Raw genomic sequence first — 20,919 nt, 5'->3', positions numbered from 1 at the left:
CCCTAGAACGTATTACACCATGGGAAAGAAAGAGGAAGTGATCATGAATGACGTCGTGAGACATGTATTTGTACCCACCTCTGACCCATGACGCCGGTGCAGTTCGCAACGGACAATTGTGAAAGCAGAACAAGAAGCAGAAAAAGGGAATTGCAACTATGATGATAAAGGATATTGTAATCCGAAAGGACTGCAAATAAAGGATCGCCACACAATAATTTTCGGAGACGATGTTTATTTGTCTGCCAACACTACTATTCTAGTTTCGACGGCAAAGCAAGAGACGGATATAGACATTTAGCGTATGTTCAGAACGACTAACATACATATTCAAGGATTCTTCCAAACTGAGTTCGCTGCGACTTTTGCTTCGTCGACTGATCTACGGACCAAAAATCAGCACAAGAGGTCTATTAACGCAATCCTCAATGCGATTCTCGGTCACCTTTTACCAATCCGTTTCAATTTGGTATCGTCTTAAAGGTTATGAGGTACTGTGGATAAGCCTGTGCGTCATGAAATACGACGTATGTTGTCGGCGTTTTTATGTCATCCACGGTTGAATCGTAAGACAGGCCACTGGAGTCCTGCCTACGCGGAGGAACGAACATGTGCCGCCTGCCCGAGGTGTATTCTCCCGTCAGTACTTTCGCCAGGTACATCTTTTTCCGTCCCTGTGCATCTGGGCTGGAGTACCTGTCGTGCGCGGAGTAGGACGCGTTCACCGCGAAGTACGTCCCTTTCCCGTATGCCGTCCCTGGGTGGAACAAAAACGATTACGATTGGCAGGAAGCAGCAGAGAAATAATCGTGTAACATGAAATATACTATTTTTCAAATGTCGACATTGTCGAAAACACAACAGCACACAGCATAAACGGTTGTGTTCTCATATCTTCTGCCATGCATGACCTTTAGTCTCTACCAGACTCCGGATCGCTGGAAAAATCGTAGAAATGGAACAAATAGAGGAGAAAACCGGCCAGAGGAATATAACCGGCCAGGGAACAGCACGCGATCTACGGACTCCGGATCGCTGGAAAAATCGTAGAAATGGAACAAATAGAAGAGTAAGATGGCCAGAGGAATATAACCGGCCAGGGAACAGCACGCGATCTACGGATTAGTTTTATTGCCTTTCGTCAAAGCGACAGTCGACAGACTCCTAGGATCGCGAGCTGTTCCCTGGCCGGTTATATTCCTCTCTATTTGTTCCATTTCTACGATTTTCCAGCGATCCGGAGTCTGGTAGAGACTAATAAAACACCACCTCAGTTCAATTACTACTGTATACTTTGCAGTCGATGTTATGAGACCCTCTTTTATATCACTACCTAGACGATAGAATCACATGATTTCTTGAATGAAATTCAATCAATTCTTTCATCCATTCGTTTATGTATATCCATATTTCATACTAGTCATATTCATGCAATATATTGAAATATATAAAGGCCCCCTTTACCGTGTTGTCCGCTGTATCGTCTGTTGAAGCCGTTGGGGCTGATTTCCCGACATGCCTCTGCGTTGGTACCGTGCCAGAGTTCTTTCTCGATGGGTCTGGAAACAATGTCGTCATTATTTTCTTCTTACATATTGGATCAATATCTTCCTCCCATTAAAACGCGAAACTTTGCGCAAAGATAGTAAACGACAGGTACATAATACGAAAGAATACATACTTTGTTGAGTTCCGAGAGAGCATGTTCCTCTTTATTACAAAGAACTGTTCCCACAGTGCTGGGGATTGCACCCTCTCGATAGAGAGGACCCTGACGCGACCTGTGCTGGACAGGAACTTGTTCTGCACTAAGGTGTACTCTGGAGATCCAGGGGTGAGCTTCACCATGTGACACACCTTAGGCCTGTCGGTGTTTCTGTCGTGAGGCTGAGGGTCCCATGTCTCTGGTACTGCCCCAACTGAAACAGGGTAAAGGTGTTTGGGTCATATCGATATCGTCACTGACAAATCGCTCTTGTAATTGTAGGGATATAATAATCTGCCTATCATCAAGGTAGAGTACATTTTCGAAAAACGGCTGTAACAAACTGTTATACATGTATCTATATGTAGAGTAAAATCAATCCGTCTTCCCTTCCGTATGTAGTGTCGGTGTTATCAGGATCTCCTTTCTACTTATGAAATGCATGTCTTACGGTAGTTACTTAAATGTTCATTCAATGGGTTTGGAATTCAAGGTCTACAACTAAGTTAACTCTAAACAAAAAAATGATAGTTGGGAAAATAATAACCATGGCTATACAAACAGTTCGCTAAATAGCCAAGCTAGCTGTACCTCTATCACCAGCCAAGTCCTCCCTCAGGATATCGAAGGTTGCTGCCGATGACATCACGGTGAGTGTCCTGGCATGGGTGTCCACTACGCACAGTTCCCCACCGATGATACAGTACGCCGGCTGCTCATCTGCCTGGTAGATCATCTCTGTCCGGTCGTTATTGTCTGTGCAGAAGGGTCGACACTCGCCGGTAGGTAGAACGTAGTACCTAAGTGAATCAAACACAAATTGTGTAGAGTTTAGATTAAGATGTATCTGCAAGATGAATCACCATGTACATAACATGTCAAGACTTTTGTACGTAGTTTTAAAAAATGTAGTGTCCTCACCACTGAAAGCGGCTCAGTCCCAGAATTTCTCTCCGTGCCGTCCTGTTCTCCCTTTTGTCGGCTAGGAACCGCCGCACGACAGCGGCTGCCGCGGACACATCACATGATCCTTCGATGTGATAACAGCCATCGTTCTCCTCATCTATGAGAAACAACCATACTACATAGTTTCTTATAGTACTATCATACTTTTGTAGATGTACAGGTACAAGTGGTATTTGAAGAAAAGGACATAGAATGAGTTGTATGATAATGAAGTTACCTATTGTGATCATCACTTTCTCCCTGCGGCTGAAGACTTGCAGCATCCTCCTCTCTTCAGCCGACAGTTGTAGTACCGCCGGATCAACGATGATCGCATGGGTGGAGTAGTTCTCCACCATGTCCTCAACCCTCCTCCTGGCCTCCTCTACACTGGAGTCATCAGGGCCGAAGAAGTGAAGAATCAATTCGTTTGGCCGTCCGTCTGACAACCGATGTTCTGGGAGGATGTAAAGTAAATACGACCACGAATGACCACAGAAGCTAGTGATATATACCAAAATTGGATGATAGTTCAGTGATGATAGTCACCTTGATGTACTTTTGATATATGACGTTAACACGAACGAATGAATATTGCAAGGCCAAAAACCTGAAACTGTTCAATGTTTTAGTCCAAGAAAGCTGGATTGTTTTAGCATATACATGTATAACGTTATATGTCATATATCATTCATCTCACCATTGCTTCTCTTGAAAATTTCCGCCCTGAAAGCCTCCATGGTTCTGTCCTGGTGTACAACAATCTTCACGAGCTTAACGGTCAGCTGGTTTCCTCTGGGGTGTTGGGCAAACTCCATGATCCCATTGATCATGCGCCGTGCACACCTCTCAGGTGTGATTCCAAATCCACCTAGAAAGTGGGCAAAATCATTGTGATCATGTTTAAACGGAGTGACATGCATTTTCTAGATCGCTCATTGTATGTTTCTGGAGACCTCACGGCATAGGGTAACTTTCCATGAGAAAGAAAAAGACATTATCTTTGTGTTTAATTCACGGTAACAATGTGACCAGATCAAAACTACAAATTGTATTTCAGAGACACGAACCTGTTCCAATGGCCGGTAATGCAATCGAACAGAATCCATGGTTATTGGCGAGGCAGAGACAGTTCTTTACATCGCTCCTCAGGTGCCGTGCATCCGGAGATGTCAGGTACAAAATCGCACCACAAGGCAACTGCCCACCTTCTGTGTGGATAAGTGTAAGGAACAAATGCGTGGTAGGCGAGTACTCAAACATTGCAGATGATGTACGCCAACAGAATGTATGTAAGATTTTGAGGAGAATATGTATTCGAATGTACACATTACATGTGAGTGGGAGATTGTATAGTCATGAACTCCATGATCATCTCGAGCTCAACATATCGACTTTGTCTTACCGACAACCACGATGGCGCCACCTCGCGGACGTCCTTCCGTCCTGACGTACTCTCGGCACTGTTCCAACACGCTGGGTCCGGCCGCGTGGGAAACGGTTCTTGCTATCCCCCGGCTGTGATCTGGGTATGGTAGTATTTGTAACGATTGAAATATTACTTACAGTTTACTACTACAGGAGTATTTGATATATGGGAAACAATATATTGATCGCTGTATGTAAGAAATGTTACCCTGGGTGAATCATTAGACTTTGTTGTTTTAGTGACTATCATAAACTAAGCATTACTCCTGACATACAGGTCGCACCATGTATATTAGACAGAGTACAATCATATACACACACTGACCAAACTATTTGAGAAGTTTTCTGTTGAAATTGTATTAGACACGATGTTTTTGATTGTATACATGTAGGTACATTGTCGTCATGACACGAATCACTAGATAAAAGTACATGTATCACTACCCCTTACCCAGAAGACTGCTGACGGGCACGACAATACCCGCGGCCGTGTCTTTGATGAGATCACCCGGCATGACCTGCAGGACGAGTCCTCCAATGCGCAGCTCACAGTTGTCCTCTTCACAGGGGGTCGTTGGGAAGGCTGCCATCTCCTCATTCTAGCCAGGATAAGGTGCGAAACAATAATATTGTTTACATAAATCAGCGATACGCTCTCAAATTCTGTAGCCGCCGACAAAATTAGTATTTCAAGGTATTTCAAACGAGTTGATATGAAACCTCAAAACAATGGAAATAAGAGGATATCTCAATTAATTAGGGGAAACAGCGACCGTGGTGAATGCAACAATAGTATATGTAATGTGTAAATATATACATTAATTCTCTTACCTCCATGGGCTCGAGCGAACAGATGTCATCAACGGCGATCACACACTGGTGGTCGCGTTCTATGTCACGCAATCGCCCTGTTGTCATCTCTTTAGTGATGAATCGAGTAAAACCTTGCGAAAAATGCAGATATTGGTTACTAATACTTGTGACACTTGTGCATACCTATCATTGCCGGGTGAGATAAGTCCCTTAAATGAAAAATAGAGTTCATAACAACATTTATATTGACAGCGTCAGCAAAGAAAAGTGAAGACCATCTACAACAGCATCCTCACCTCTTAGCTGATGAGTGTTCTGTACGGTAAGTACTGCAGTCTTGACGGTGGCCGCCATTTCTTTCAGACTTGCCTTCGCTTGGCCAACCCCTCTTACAGTTCCATGGATAGAGAATCCGGTTTTGGTGTTCCCGATTCTTACAAACTCCAGGGACAGCCTTTCCTCTACCTCCATGATGCCGTCTGCTTGGTGGGTTTGCAGGTATTTCGTCATTCCCTCACCGACGCCTACCTCATCGGAGACCATCTCTTCCGCGCTCGTTTCACTCGCTACAAAGTCTCCACAATCAGAAGGGATCGACTCACTGGTTGTCTGGTCTCCATAGCGTACTGCTTCGATAGGAAGGTAAAATATGCAAAGATACATAAAAAACAATTTGCCTTCCGACACATTCCGCTGAAAACAGCTAAAACTGTAATGCATTGTGATGTAAACATAAGAGTCACAGACATATGATACTTACCTGTTCCCTTTTCTGTCAACGACTGTTGGTTTTTGCCATCATTTATTACCAGGTCACGTGGACAGGGCTCAATTTTTATTTTTGTGCCGAAGAAGAGATGCTCCTGTTCACAGGCTACTGCTTGTGCCACTGTGGAAAGCAGAAAGTCAATAATTCGTCTGTCTGCTTTAACCACACATATACCCAAACATTGAGATACTTGCTCCATATCACTATGGTTTAATTCCCACTGGTGACGTATTCGGCTGGTTACAATATAAACATGCTTTAATCACCAAATGGAGAAAAAAAATTAGTAGATGGACAAAATAAAGAGGTCGCACTTTTGTGACGGTTAGTAAGGAACAAACTGAAGCGTGGCTCAAAATCATCGTGTTCACGACATAGGTAATGTTGCTAGTGTATGTAGTATAGTTATGTAGCAACCCCCGTTAGACAAGTCTAGACAGAGACGTGATTCTTTTGATGCTAATATAACACAACACAACAGAGCGGTTTCTCTTCCCTTTCTGCTTTCGCAGGTTACAAGGGCATTGTTACCAATATAGTGCCACACAACAAGCAGTCTTCAAGCTTCCGATGGAGAAAAATAATAAATGTCTAAAATGCCAATTGCTTGAATACATTGCCTCTTCTCAGCCAGTTTCGCCAGATTTATCAATTGTACATGTAAATTCAATCTAACTCTTGCTCGCATTAAGGTTAAATTGCTCGCATTAAAACGCTATAAAGCTTAATGATAATCAATAAAGCCATTGATCAATTTTGATTTGACTCACCGCTACCTTCTGCAAACGTAACGATTGCCCGTCCCGGCCCGAGCAGCCGCACTGCCTGGACCTTTCCGCGTCTACCGAAGTACACCGTCAGTTGGTCCTGCAGCGCCGGCAGGTCGGGAAGACCCCTGAGAAGAACGGTCCCAGCCATGGTCTACAGCAGCGCTGTCCCCTGGTCTCTCACGCGATACAGCACCGACAAACCAACGTGTCTATCGGACGTCGCAGGACCGGAGACACTGGAGGCCGCGCTAGAAATGCCGCAGGCACATTTCCGTGGAATGACTGTTCCATAGCTTATATAACGGTGACAGTTTCGATGTATCATTTCTTGCTCAACAACATGTGATGATTTGGGGGTTCGTCGGAGCGCAAAATTTCGCCCACAAAATCCCCACCTTCTTCGTTTTTAACAATGAGACTTAAACGGAAGCACCAACAATGTCCTGGGAAATTCCCTTTTCTAAATGTTTAATTATGTCAATGTTTACTTACGACTGTGAGGGATTGGGATAGGTGGTTACAATTATGGCCGGATTGTACGAAGTGAATATGAACAGGCATGTGTCACTTTGTGTCATTTGTAACGTCCTTGACCACTGATAAATATTTTTTTGACGTCTCAAATTGTTTTTCAAGTCTCCCCAGCCAAAAGCATTCATGAACCGTCCCGTAAGCGCTTAACTGATCTAGCCAAGGAGGTTGAAAAGGGGATCTAGCCTTGGGTTTCCCCGTGTAGTGAGACTGATCATCGATGACTAGAAAGGTATTTCCCATCGAAATTGTGCCAAAATAGTTGTACTGGAGTTCAGTGTCAACAGGTATATGTTCAACCTGCTTTTTGATGAAACACATCATTTTCAACAGTACTTCGTTATCATTTTCAATATTTATGTTCTTGGCATTCTGTTAAATGTCAGTTGGTGTATTGACCATCACAACTGTTTTACTAACATATTACCACTTTCTCAAAAACACATGATGGGCCTGGTGGGGGCTGTTGGCTGAATGGGAACAAAGCAGCCAGTGTAATGAATAGGGGGCTTTTGTCAGTCATACATGCTTGTCTCTATGTTTTTCATCATCAAAAGGGGAAGTTTACACTTGGTCACCACCATATCCTGTGTAACACTGTAAGCCACACATGACAAAAACATTCTTATCTGTCACCTGACACAACCACAGAGTTTCAATACAAAAATGGACAAAGGCAGCTTTTTTTTATAGTAACCAATTTTAAATCATTAGTAATAAGAGATGGACACAAACAATTATCCAGTCACCATAAAATAAAAATGTGTATCAGTCAGATCGAAATATTACAGTGTTTGGTGCAATACATGGGTTGGTGTGGCAAGTTTCTGTGCCTCAAAAATACATTGTTCCATGACTTACATCTGAAAAGATGGACATACTGATATACTGGATGACAAGTTCCATTTTTCTGACATTCATTTATGTTGCCAGAAAGAAAGAATACAGTGCTTTGTTAATTATTGTATTTATCTAATAACCAATATGTGTAATTGACACCTAACACTGACTGACTAGATATATGTAAGAGTGAAACATAGTCCAAATGGTAGCATATTTCATGTATACTTTATATTTCAAAGAAAATGCATGGTGACTCCCTAATATGCAAGATTTTCTGGTTACAAGACTTCTACAGTACCTGTACCTGTACAGGCTGTACCTGTAGGCAATGACATCTAAGACCTAATAGCAAAAATAGACTTATAACAGAGTTAGATAAATGTTAGCAAATATTCTGGGTATGCCTGAGCATCATGATACACACAGAAAATACTTGGATTGTTAACATTATCCACAGTTGAATCATAAGTGTCCAATGGGTTTCCTCCTGGTCTTGAAGGAGGAACGATCATGTTGGAGTTCCCTCTGATGTACTCTCCTGTAATGACCTTTGCCAAAAATAGTCGCTTCAGTCCATTAGCATCAGGCCTGGCATAGCCCCTCACTGAGTAGGATGGATCCCTGGCAAAGTAGGTGCCCTTACCGAATGCAGTGGCTGAAGGTAGAAAGAGAATTTACACGTACATGTAGATGAGCTAAGAATCTACATCACACAATTTATTTACGAAGTTATGACAACAAGGACATCTTCCTATCCAAGAAAACCTTGACTGAGCATCACACACATTAGTGCAAACGAAAGGTCTGAAATTGGAATAGTCATAATTAAGCATGCTTAACAATGCACTAGTACTAGTAATACAGAAGATTATAGTAACAACTTACCATTCATTCCAGCATAGCTCCTGTTGAAACCATGGTGAGAAATCTTCACACAGGACTCTGCTAGTGAACCATGCCACAGTTCTTGTTCATTTTGCCTGTAAATTTGGAAAGGTTCATGCTAGGTTAAAGTTCAAACTTGCATTGCTTGCATGTTGGCATCTATGTATAATCTTCACTAGTTGTAACTGGAATAAAGTGAATCTACATGTACAATGTAAATCTTCTCAATGTACTGTATTCAGGTAATCATTCTCTGCTCTTTTTCGTAGATTTAGTTCTAAGGCATACTTAACTCATTTCTTTTTTGCTGCAAGTAAAATTGTATCGCCAGTAGCTCCTTTTGAAGAACACAAATACTGTACTTACATTGATGTAATGCTTAGATTTTGTGATCAGGCAATTCCCAATAAATCTGACAATTCTTATTATGGATTCTTATTAGTGGATCAATGGATCCTTATACATGTACATTATACATTAATATCTCATATAATACAAATGTATGCTTGTATCTGGATCAACAATGACATCCATGTACATGTACACGTACCTGGTTGGGTTCTTCTGACAGATTTTCTCCCTCTGCACACAGTACTGCTTCCACAGGGTGGGGTTCTGCACCCTCTCAATCTTCTGGATGTTCAGCGTGGTAGGCAGAAGTTTGCTGGTTACTGTGTTGTACTCGGCTGAGTTCAGGACCAGTGTTACCAGGTGACACAGCTGGGGGGTTCCTGTCCTTGGGTCAGTGGGCTGGGGGTCCCAACCTGCAGGCATACCTGCACCTGATGGCAACAAAATGTCTTAGTAAGAGACAGCATGGAAAGGTTGGTGGATCGGTGGAGAGCATTTATTCATGCATAATGCTGTAATAGGGACTGTAGCATAGCAATCAGCAACCTAAATTGCTGAAAAAAGTTTCTACAAAGTAACAAAGAAACCAATAACAGATATGAAGAATTTGGATATCTCATTATTTCTCTAATTAGTAATACCTAACTTATACATGTTTTACAATTTGAGTAAAAGAGAAGAAGGAAGATAAAATAGGAACATATCAATGGCCAAACATTATCACAAGCTAAGGAGATGGAGGATAGCAGTAATGAACATTAATATTGCAAGGTCCGTGATACCTGTATCAGCTCTCATGTCATCTCTGCGAACCTTGGTTATTGCACCAGTTGACAGATTTCTCTCCTGTTTGGATTGGAAGTCTATCTCGTATTTCTCTCCCTCTTCTTCATACTGAACCTTTGGTCTCTTAGCCTGGAAGGCCTCCTCAATTTCTGCATTCACCAAGGGCTCAAACTCCTGATAGGAGCCATCTGGCTTTTCATAATGCCTATCAAAGAGAATATGATTCAATATTAGCATGTTAAAACATGTGAAGGTGTATTGGAAGGTATATTGCAAGGTGTTACTAAAATCTAGAAGCATCACAACTGATAAAATTCAAGCTAGCACTGTTTCAAGAGATAAACATTGTAGATAAAAAGTGACCATGCAAATTGGATGTTACTCTAAAATTTTACAAAAATGACAGCTTATAACTCACCACTGCACATCCTTCTGCAAGAACAGAGCTGACTCAAACTTCCTACCCTCCTCAATCTTGATGTTTAACACTTCCCAAACTTTTGAGATGACTGATGTCATGTCACTGGCGCCCTGGATGCATATGCGATGGCGTGCCCCTTGTTCTGAAACAAGGTGAGGGTAGTGATTATAATGGTGATATACGGTCATCAGAGGGAAGATGTATACTATTAAGACAATACATGGCAGGCAAACAAGTTAACTTGTGTTTGTAAAGAGTAAAATGGTCTTACCAACAGTCACATTTACATTCCTTTGGCGTCCGTATGCCACAAGCAGCTTGATTTCCTCCTGTGTGAGCTGAGCTACAGCTGCGTTCTCAATCACTTCATTCTTGGACTTTTCCTCCACCAGTCCTTCCACCTTTCTTTTGGCAGAGTCAATGCTTCTTTGGTCGGCACCAAAAAAATTAAGCTGGAGATCCCCTGTACGTTCTGACGACTCGCTGGATGGCGATGATAATGTTGGGTCAGCAGTTCCATCCCAGGAGGCGAATCCCAGTGCAGATGCTACTTTCTTGGTGCTTGGCTTCAACCCCAACACATTCCTCGCAACTTCTAAAAAATAGAATATTTCATTACTAAAGGGACAGGTAACAATAACTGTCACATCAATTCAACTGTCTCAAATCTTTCTTAAAAACATAGCTTTGAGGATCACTTACTTTTAACCTTTTCTATGACTCTGCTACCAAGTCCAGTCAGCTTGCCACTTAGGCTCTTTGCCCTGTTGTCCATCTCTGTGTGGAATGTTTGCAGCATTTGTGGCTGGAAGATGGTGATTCTGACCAGAGCCAGGTTCTGTGGGTTGGACTGTTGTACAAACTCTGCAATGCCATCCAGCATGCCTTTAGCTGACTGGTCCGGACTGATGTTGATTCCTCCTGTGTATCAAATGTAACAATTAGACTCCTGAAACGAAGTTAGCTAGTTGAGCAGAAAAGAATTATGCAGTAGTATATAACCATCAAGCTTCTGCACCCAATGTAGCTTAAGAATGATGTGCGTAAGAACGACAAATCATGAATGTTAATAGTTTCTAGATCTGATGACAACATAGCCAACCACTCCATATACATGTAGTATATTCATATTCATATACATGTATATATACCATCACAATGTGTACTTCCTTTATCAACCTCATGTACTTACAAATATCAATTCTTATTGGTCTTAAAGGATTGTACAAAATGTACATAGGATTCACAACTTGAAATGTTTTGTCCCATCTTACTGTCAGTACTGGAGTACAATGGTAAACACAACCTTACCTGTCCCAATGGCAGGCAGTGCTACAGACTTCAGTTTTTTCTGGTCTGCAGTCTGGAGGCAGTGTTTTATGTTGTCCTTCAGGTGGTTGGGTTGAGGGTTAGCCAGGTGGAGCACATGTCTACAGGGCAGGCTTCCTGCACCTGGAGGGGACGGTGTAATTCCTAGTATTGTACATGTACACAGATGTCTTCTCACTTACAACAGGAAGGCTTTATTTCATGTAGAGCATACTGATATAGTACTCATATCTCTTTCCATGTTACCTTCAAAAGACATGTAGTACATCTTATACTTGTCTGATTACACAATTTCATCGGATTCCATTGACCAGTATTATAAAATGTTTTCTGAGTTTTACAATGTGCAATTATAAAACTAGACTCTGACAAACAACAGTCAACTGGAGGCACCCAGACAAGCACAAGAGTAGATTATCGACATACCAGTCGTAGCTACGGCTCCATTCTGGAGTTCCCCATATTGCTGGACGACTGCAAGACATTCCGCTTGGAGGCTACCGCCAGCCTTCCTGGAAACAACTTGAGCTACTCCTGCATCTAGACCTATGTTTGTAGAGAAATATTCTGTTATGTACATACCTCAGATTCAAATGGTATGAAAAGAACAGTCTTTAAATATTGCAACTATTCTCCAAGTCCTCTCTTATCTTAATCATACAAGGAAGCTGTTGTGTTTGTCAGTAATAAACACTTAGCCAGTTGGGTGGGGGGCAATGCACCATGACTTTTGTGTGACATACAGTGAAACACTTACGAAGCTTGTTGTTGGTAGGTACAATGATGGCATCCACTGACTCTGTGGTGATGTCACCCTGCTGGACTTGAAGGGTGACATTTCCAATGGTCATCTGTTGTTGGTTGGGTTGTGGACTTGTCACGGCAGAATAAAAACCTGTACAGTTAAACAAGCGATAAAAACTTCACATAAACTTTTGTATAGTATTAGATAGTCATCCATTAGTTTATTTTAGTTGCAATAGCAGCCAATGTAGCATTCTGTGCTCTTCATTTTGAAATTTACAATATTTCAATAGAAAAAAAACAACAGGAAATGATCATGATCAAAATGTACGCCTAACCTGTTGTTGAAGGGTTTCCCGTAGCTGCCGCAGCCCCTGCCAACCGTGCTGTTCCAGGCAACCCCTGTCTTGTTCTTAGTTCTTCTTGGAAGGCTTGCACAGTTGGCTGATCATATACCACAATGCTGACATGCTGGTAAAAAAGGCAGTTCCACAATTACGTACAGCAAAAATATAATTGTTGAAAAAGAAACAGCAGTAATGATGTAACAGCTGCCTCTGATCTTTTTTTCAGTTATATCACACCTGAAACAACCATGCAATCCTGCCAGAACTGCATATGCAAGATCTATCAAATTTCTTTTATGAACATAAATTCATCACCTTCAGTGATGTCCTAGGATTTGCTTGGCTGAAGTTGATAACTTCATCAAACATGGCGCTGGCTGCAACGCTCCTGGGATAACCCAGGTTCCCTGTGCCCAGGGCTGGGAAGGCAATGGAAGGGAGCCCATTCTTATGGGCCATTGTCAGGCAGGTCTGGATGATTGTTCGTAGAGGCTGTAGGTAAAAGATATGCAACAGGTAAACAAACTAGAATGACTTAGATAAAAACATCACAACATTCACTTTTGTAGAAGACATTGTGAGGCATCAGTCCCATGCTTGAGGGCAGTCACACATTGAGCACACACAACAAACTACCAAATGTGACAGTGATGGCTTTAACCTCTCATTCTTATGCAGCCTGAGTACTTGCCAAACTCAAAATTAGTGGAATTCAAATTCATGTACTCTACAGCTGTAACTGCTAGCTACTTACTGTATCTGTATTCTGCCACCAGGAGATGACAGCATGGTACACCTGCTGACAGAGTAGCCCTCCTGCAGATGGTGTTGGCACCACATCGCCTGGCTTGGCTTTTCCATGTGCACTACAGAACTTTATATAAAGGCAGAAAACAATTCATGGCCCAGATTGTTACCAGGAACACAAAAAAAGCAGTGTCTGGGATTAGGGACCTAACAAAAAGCTACCCTGAAAATGTATGTTCAACAAAGCTGAGCGAGTGTTATAATGTGTGTACACACCTGTTGTAGCTCAGGTCCCCCTGCCTTTAAAAAGGCACTTGCAACACCTCCCTGGCCAAGATCCAGGTCAGTTCCAACTGTGTTTACCAAAACATCAGCCTGAAAAATAAGCAAGATAATTATAGCACAATAACAAACACACACGTACACACGAACACACAAAAAGACAAAGACATACACAAATACAAAGTCTTTGACCAATTGCTAATGCTGACAGTAAAGCACTTGTACCTGCTCAGCAGTGATGCCTCCTTGCTTCAGTTGTAGAGTGAGACCTTCAGCAGTCCTGATGGAGTCCCCATGTCCAGTGCTAGATGATGCAGGTTGTCCATGTGTAGAAACTCTCTCCCTGCCAACACCAGATGGACCAGGCACAGCAGCAGCTCCGGAGGAGATGGACTCACTCCAATTTGACAATTTTACATTATCTGCACCAAACCTGAGGGGATTAATATACAACATACAAATGTATGTGGAAGCACCTCTTATCAAGTTTTTATTTGCAAAGTCCAGAGCATCATTAACAATTCTGTACAAAGAATCCATTTACAATTTAAAGTATCTTCTCTTCAGTAACAAACCTGACAATTACCTATCAGTAAATCTTCTTTACACATTACTTACAGCTGGTTCCATCTTCTGCTTATTTATCACTTTAAAACCTTTGAAATGTAGTTAAATTTAATGACCTTCAGCACCTTGGACAGGCCCATTTCTATTTCTAAAGTTTCTGTTTTTCCCCAGAAAAAAAGGGTAGCAATAAAAATCAGAAATAGCACATTGGCCCAATAATGCTGAATCTGTGATAAAGCTACTACCGGTAGTATATATCATTCCACACCAATCAAGGCACATATGTGAGCTTTAAGTACTGGTATTTAAATGTTGAAGTGTTATCTCCTTGTTTTATTTGGTTTAGGCAGTGGGGATGAGGTTAAAGGGCGACAAAAGGTAATGAATAATATATATTAGTTTCAGCTTTTTTCCAATTTCTTGATATGGTACATGGATGTTATAAATAAAGTTTATTTTGCCTTACCTCTTGACCATTTCAGCCTTGAAGGCTCCAGTCTTCTTCGCATCCATTTCTGTGAAGTACACTTCTGATAACTTGCAGTTAGGATGTATGTTGAAGAATGACATCACTCCTTCCAGGATTGCACTGACACATAAGTCAATTGGAAAGCCATAGACACCTATAGAATGTAAAATGGACATGTGGTCAAAAAAATGTATGACAAAGCCATGAACAACAAAACTAAGAGAACTTTCTCCCTGATTTTTTTAACTGGAACTAGAATATTTCAGACAAACATAACCATCTTGTGGGTCATGGATACATATAATGAAACTATCTAGAAAGAACAACTATCTCCAAAATCTGACCTGAGCTGATAGCAGGTATGCCAATACTGTGGAAGTCCTTTGCCTCTTGGAGTGAGCTGAATGTTGCCCGGTAAAGATTAGCTTCTTTTCCTCCTTTTTCATCTTCAGATAAACCTGCAAACAGCAGAAAATACAGTTCTGTTAGTCATGTTATAAGGATAAAGACCATAAGGATAAAGCCCATAAAGATGGAACTAATACTACAGCGCAGTTGGAAATACAATGTACAGAGCTGGCACTTATGCCATGTGATAAGTTACAGATTTAAAAGCATCAACTTCAAGTGCTCCTCCTCACCTGACTTCCACTGAGGCCCAACAGCATGGACAACCATCTTGCAGGGAAGTCGGTAAGGTTTGGTTGTCATGACGTCTCCATCAGACAGCTGGCCTGACGTCCTGATGTAGGACTCACAGTCCCTCTGGATCTCTTTGCCTCCTGCAGAAGGAGACAGGAAGATTGGGAAAATCTCATGATGCCTCCAGCTGTCCAATCTACTCTCAAATCCACTAATATCAGTACAAACAAAACCTCCATTGTGCAGACAATAGAGCACATGGTTTATTATATTTCTACCTTCTGCATACCTATCATATCTAAGCTTACATGCCAAACATTTTAAGTCTTTTTCATTTCATATGAATCATTAACAGAAAGAGAGACAAAAGAAAACCTGCAAGCACCTGCTTTCACCAGAGCTGCGGCCAGACCCCCAACATGAGACAGTCTGCTGTTGGCTGCATTAACGATGACGTCCACCTGTAGAGCTGTCAGGTCTCCCTGGCAGACAAATAGTTTCTTCCCTTGTCTGGTTGTCACACAGCAGAGCTGTGGAAGAGAAAATAGTGATCAAGTCATGATGAAGTGCACATACAGTTTTGTATCACCAAGTTACAATAAAGGTAAAAACCTAAATGTTTCAATGAAAGAAACTTATGACAGGCTGCAGTACAGTAACCAATATCTTGAATCATGACAAAGAAATAAAGAAATGACAACATGAGTAAACAAACTTTTGAAATATTTTTTGCTCACTTACTTGTTTTGGAGCAGAGACTGGCCTTCCAACACCAGATGCTGCTGCACCAGCAGGAATGTCTTCTGTTGAGATCACCACCTTCTCTTCTCTCTCTATGACCTTCAGGAGCCCTTTTCCAATGTTCCCAGTGAAGAACTTGTACAATCCTGAAAACACATTGAAGTCTGTCAGCTATGAGGGTATAGATATCATATTATAGATAATATCTTATGAATAGTACCTAAGCATTGAGAAAGACTACGCAAATAAATAACATGGAGTCAAACCAAAGTTACATTGTAAGACTCACCTGGCTTAGTTACCGCCATCGTCTCTATCAGTACAGCTGACACTAGGTCCTGCAGCTCAGCCTTGGCAGCTTGTGTTCCCTCTTTGGTCCCATGGATTAAGAAGCCTTTCCCAGTTTGAGTTATCTTTACTTTATGGTCCATCAGCTTCCTCTCTATCCCACTGATGGCACTGCGATGATAGTCTTGAAGAAACTTCATGCATCCCTCTCCTACATTCATGTCAATCTTGACAATGGTGTTGTTTACTATGTAGCTGTTGACTTCACCTTGTGCTAAGGGGACAATTTCTGAAGGTCCCACAACCCACACACTGCCTGATGTATTAGCATGGATGTCAACTGCTAGCGTATCCTTCAAGTGTCCAATGTGATCGGCCCATCCACGGGTGTCCAGCAAGTCTTCACTATCATCAGGAACAGTTATCTTTGTTTCAGATATGCTCTGTTGTAAGATATGTTTTGCACTTTGTATGTCCTGAGGATCCACTGCCAGCACCATCACTTCGCCATTATCTGTGCTGCAAGTTGCCATGATTCCTTTCTCCTGCATGGAGTTTTCAACGTATCCCCTTCCCTTGTTTGACATAAGGTATTCCCGTATCCCACGAGACAGGTTGATCCTCTCCTCTACCAAGCTGTTAAAAAATTCATAAACTTTGATTTTAGCATTGGTGACCAGAGACTGCTGACCCCTGAAGAACACTTCCTGCCTGTCAATATGAAGCTGCATTTCTATGTCAGAATGTTTGGAGGGAAAGTTGTGCATGTTAAGCAACTTGAGCCTCGCAGCCATGATGTTACGGATATGGTCTGTCACGATGGATGCCTCTCTTTTCAGGTGTGCCTCTACTTTATCAACCATGGCTTTGTAACAATGTCTGGCCTCAGCAACTGCCTCCACTGTTCCAATAATTTGTACAGATCCGCCTCCTTCCTCCTTTTCATATCCATCAACCCAGACAGCTTCTCTGCTAATGTTCTCCACAATTTTCTGTACTTCGTCTTTGGCATGCTCCCATATGTCTGGAGACACAGAGAACTGAACTGCTTGAAACTTCCTGAGATACTCTTCCAAAAAGTTCTTGCTTCTCTGTGCCCAATCCTGGGTGACCTTGTGGACATCTTTTAGTGCAGGGGTCATTGTTGGGGTCAAAACAGCAACTCTTCCAAGACTTGGATTCCAGTCAACAGTGGCATAGATATCCTCCATTGTTTTTGTGAGTTCATTTATGTAGGTTTCAGTGGAAGAGATGAAATTCATTACTTCAGCATTAACCTCTACTTCAACAGGGTCAGGGAGTTTGAGTGCTGCAGGGTCATGATCTTCCAGTGTTTCTCCAAGGCACTCGTAGTAAGGCTTCACTGTGATAACAGTGTTGTTCAGTTTGTGTTCTTGTTGGAGGACTGTGTTGACAGCTTTGGAAAATAAAAAAATATTATAAAGCAATGTATGATTGGAGTCTAATTCTGTACAGTGTAGAAGTTGCCAAGCAAATGAAAGTTCCAGACTCTGTAGCCTTTAACTATCAGATAATTACAATTTAGTCTAGATAATATGCATCAATTTCAGAAGCAAAATCAAAAAGATATTTTACATACTGTCTGGACTTTCAAAGTGTATGATGGCTGTCCCTCTAGTTTGGTCATACTTGACATCAGCAATTGGTCCTCCCCCACTCCTGTTGGCATTGTCGAAATACAGCTCCACGAGGTCCTTTGGTGTGTTGTCAGGCAGGCCCGTCACTATGATGCCATCAGTGATGGGGACCCTCTCAACTGTCAGACTCCTGCCCTCAAGTTGTTTGACAGCAGACTTGGCTACCATTCTGTCAAAGTCTTAGGAAATAATAACATTAATGTGAGTGGTGACCTTTACATCTAAAGCAGAAAGTGAAAATTGATTGGTAATACAGAGGGGTAAAATATAAGAATAAAGCAATGGTTCAGGACCAAGTGCTATCAAATTGAAATTTGTAGGATTTACCCATTAATAATACCACACACCATCAATTGTACTTACCAGTTATACGGTCCATTGTAACCAAGGCCAGTCCTGGTTGCGAACTGTAGACAATGTCAACAACAGTATCCCCACTGATGGCCTCCATGTACAGCAGAAGGGTTTCTCTGGAGGTGCTTTCATTTATGCCCTAAGAAAGTTTAAACATCAACATAGCAAACATTTGGCATACTCCATTGAACTTATTTAACTTTTCTAACTTAATAAATACAACTAATCATCATCATCATTGAAATATTCTGTAGTTTACCCTAGAGTGTGACATACCTACAAGCTCTGAAGCCCAATCACAATTATTCACTTTAATTTATTTTAAAGATGATAAAAAAACTTCCGTAAAAGGCCAGAAATTTGCAATGGCTGTCCAACGTACCTTTACAAGGAGGCAAGTACTATGAAGTGGACGTTCTCTTGCATTGGCTGCCATATTTGACCTTACTGCTTTAACAAGAAATGTAGCCTGTCCAATCTTGTGCTCTCTAGCCAGCACACGCTCACTAGCTGAGGATACAAAAATGTGGGACATCATGTTAATGACTCAGTCATAGAAGACAATGTGCTAGGGAAAAATATGTTTAGTTTTTTTAAAGAATATATTTCTGTGTAACCTTACAGGATAGTCCTAAACTGGACTCTACATAATGAGCAATTCTACCTGCTGGGTCACTGAAGACAATGAAGGCTTTGTCCTCTCTGATTTCAAAGCTCTTCATTTCTCCCCCTCCAGACCGTTTTGAGTTCTCAAAGTACATCTCTACAGTCTGGCTTTGATCAGGAGAAAACCCTGACACTTGAAGAACTACGTCTTCAGCAGGATATAGTCCTTCTTCTGTTGTCTCCTTTGCAAAAGGGGTGTTGTGCTGTCCTGTTTCTTTTGGCCTTACACTACCATCACCCATGTCAAGGACAGGATGGTCCTCCAACAACATGTCATCTGGTGCTGCCCCATCTGTCATTACATTATCTGTGTAGTTTGTGTCCTCTTTACTTGTTGAGGCCGATGGTGCTTCAGGCCACTTTGGGCCTGCTGATGCCACATCAGTCGATACCACTTCCATCTGTAATGATGACTTTGATGGCAGAAGAGATGATGAGCTTGGGGTCGCCCTTTCCTCTTCCATCTTTCTGTTCAGAGGTGATTCTTTTGGTGTGGAGAACATAGGATGAGCCGGGATCCTGGGACGACAGACATTTCCTCCAGATGCTGAGCCAGCAGAATGGCCTTGTGATGATACTTCATTGGAGTCAACTGTAAGAAATAGTGATACTTTTTAACTATTTTGTACAAATTGTCGTGCATGGCATGATGCATATTTGATCTCTAAAAAACTGCCTTTATCAAACAGATGGCTATAATCATATTGAATAGATGCTGTTCTTCCATGTTGAGATAGCATAAGACAAGAGTAAAGCCCAGAATATTCAACAAACTATACCTTTGAGCTTCTTTGAAGGTGAAACTAGGCTGGATGTGATGACCTCTTCAAATTTCTTCCCCAGGAAAGACATCTCACTTGGAAAAGATGCATCTAAATAGGAACAATTAGATCTTCGTAAGACTTTGGATGCTCTGTTGGTTTTGCAGATTGAGAATAATATGGTGCTTACATTATACAAGGCAAAGAGAAATACACTTGTCTTTGATAAGCAAAGCCTACATGTAGCCTCTATACTTTAAACTATCAAATTAGGTGACAAAGATGAATGACATTAATCGCCATCGGTATTATTGCAATTTATCAACTTCATAAACATCCAGAACAGATAAAATTCCACAACTGCTCACTTGCATGATGGTCCACACTGTCACACTCCTCTGCATCAGATTCCATCTCTGGTTCTTCTAAGTCTCCAGGACAAGGAACAACTTTCACTCTACTGCCCTGGATGTAATGTCCAGGCTGAGCAAGTACATTTTGCGCCACTGCAATGGGATTTTATCTTCATCAATATCATACTGTTTCACTCATATCAACCATAGAATCATGCCAACAATGAGTTGCAAGTAAGTATTTTTTAGATAGATAAATAGAAATAAAATAGCACACAAACACCATTATTACATGTTTAAATGTTGTCATAATTCATAACCGTTACAGTCGACCAAAATAAAACAGCTCTTACAGTGACTTGATAACATGATGACTTGATCTCAATTGACTCTTCAAAGTGTTTTTGAATTAATAATACAGTCAAACCTGCCCAAGATGACCATGGGGGGACCGGGCAAAGGTGGTCGATTTGGTCAGGTGGTCGGTCAGAAGAGTATCGACTCACAACATGCCCGATGCATGGTTTAAATGGCTTCCATTGTGTTTAAGGTATCTCGGTTGGCTAAATTGGCATTTTGACCTTCCACTGTTTTCTTATTAATGAATTAAGAAAGAATGGAGCGACAGCCATAACGAATGTTGATAGATGGGCATTAAAGAATTCTAAATCTGATTTTTGGGGGGCCAAATTGATGACGTCATCATTTTTATACCTCTGATATA

The 20,919-nt window shown here is 41.5% G+C and overlaps 2 protein-coding genes across 2 annotated transcripts; both read right to left on the bottom strand.

Moving 5' to 3' along the window:
• Positions 1 to 224: 224 nt before the first annotated feature.
• Positions 225 to 7,423, bottom strand: LOC118414191 (protein mono-ADP-ribosyltransferase PARP14-like). Its single transcript, XM_035818056.1, has 14 exons — positions 6,431 to 7,423; positions 5,652 to 5,780; positions 5,188 to 5,517; positions 4,910 to 5,022; positions 4,530 to 4,677; positions 4,056 to 4,175; positions 3,721 to 3,861; positions 3,351 to 3,521; positions 2,889 to 3,107; positions 2,627 to 2,768; positions 2,297 to 2,505; positions 1,682 to 1,919; positions 1,465 to 1,559; positions 225 to 757 (listed from the first exon to the last, which is right to left on the bottom strand). Exons 1-14 carry the CDS (start codon positions 6,576 to 6,578, stop codon positions 462 to 464), a joined length of 2,499 nt encoding a protein of 832 aa, XP_035673949.1. The 5' UTR covers positions 6,579 to 7,423; the 3' UTR covers positions 225 to 461.
• A 234-nt stretch (positions 7,424 to 7,657) lies between these two features.
• LOC118414187 (protein mono-ADP-ribosyltransferase PARP14-like) lies at positions 7,658 to 20,348 on the bottom strand (the record flags this gene model as incomplete). Its single annotated transcript, XM_035818050.1, is given in 27 exon segments — positions 7,658 to 8,459; positions 8,690 to 8,784; positions 9,240 to 9,471; positions 9,823 to 10,031; positions 10,245 to 10,389; positions 10,519 to 10,842; positions 10,950 to 11,168; positions 11,559 to 11,699; positions 12,003 to 12,122; positions 12,334 to 12,471; positions 12,659 to 12,791; positions 12,983 to 13,159; positions 13,422 to 13,541; positions 13,691 to 13,789; positions 13,922 to 14,129; positions 14,730 to 14,886; positions 15,077 to 15,190; positions 15,374 to 15,514; positions 15,760 to 15,904; positions 16,116 to 16,261; positions 16,405 to 17,820; positions 18,004 to 18,240; positions 18,425 to 18,554; positions 18,798 to 18,925; positions 19,080 to 19,673; positions 19,861 to 19,953; positions 20,211 to 20,348. Coding segments are annotated over 27 exon segments (6,083 nt in total), but the record flags the coding sequence as incomplete, so codon positions are not given.
• Between the last annotated feature and the right edge of the window lie 571 nt (positions 20,349 to 20,919).

The sequence above is a fragment of the Branchiostoma floridae genome, chromosome 4, assembly GCF_000003815.2.
Source record: "Branchiostoma floridae strain S238N-H82 chromosome 4, Bfl_VNyyK, whole genome shotgun sequence".
Classification (NCBI taxonomy): Eukaryota; Metazoa; Chordata; class Leptocardii; order Amphioxiformes; family Branchiostomatidae; genus Branchiostoma; species Branchiostoma floridae.
The sequence above is the reverse complement of the archived record's forward strand: the minus strand, read 5'-3'. Positions and strand labels throughout refer to the sequence as shown.

Coding starts and splice junctions, on each gene's coding strand:
- LOC118414191 (XM_035818056.1), bottom strand. CDS start 6,578: ATGGCTGGGACCGTTCTTCTCAGGGGTCTTCCCGACCTGCCGGCGCTG. Junction 5,781..6,430: donor TACGTTTGCAGAAGGTAGCG/GTGAGTCAAATC, acceptor TGCTTTCCACAG/TGGCACAAGCAGTAGCCTGT. Junction 2,506..2,626: donor GGACTGAGCCGCTTTCAGTG/GTGAGGACACTA, acceptor TGATTCACTTAG/GTACTACGTTCTACCTACCG.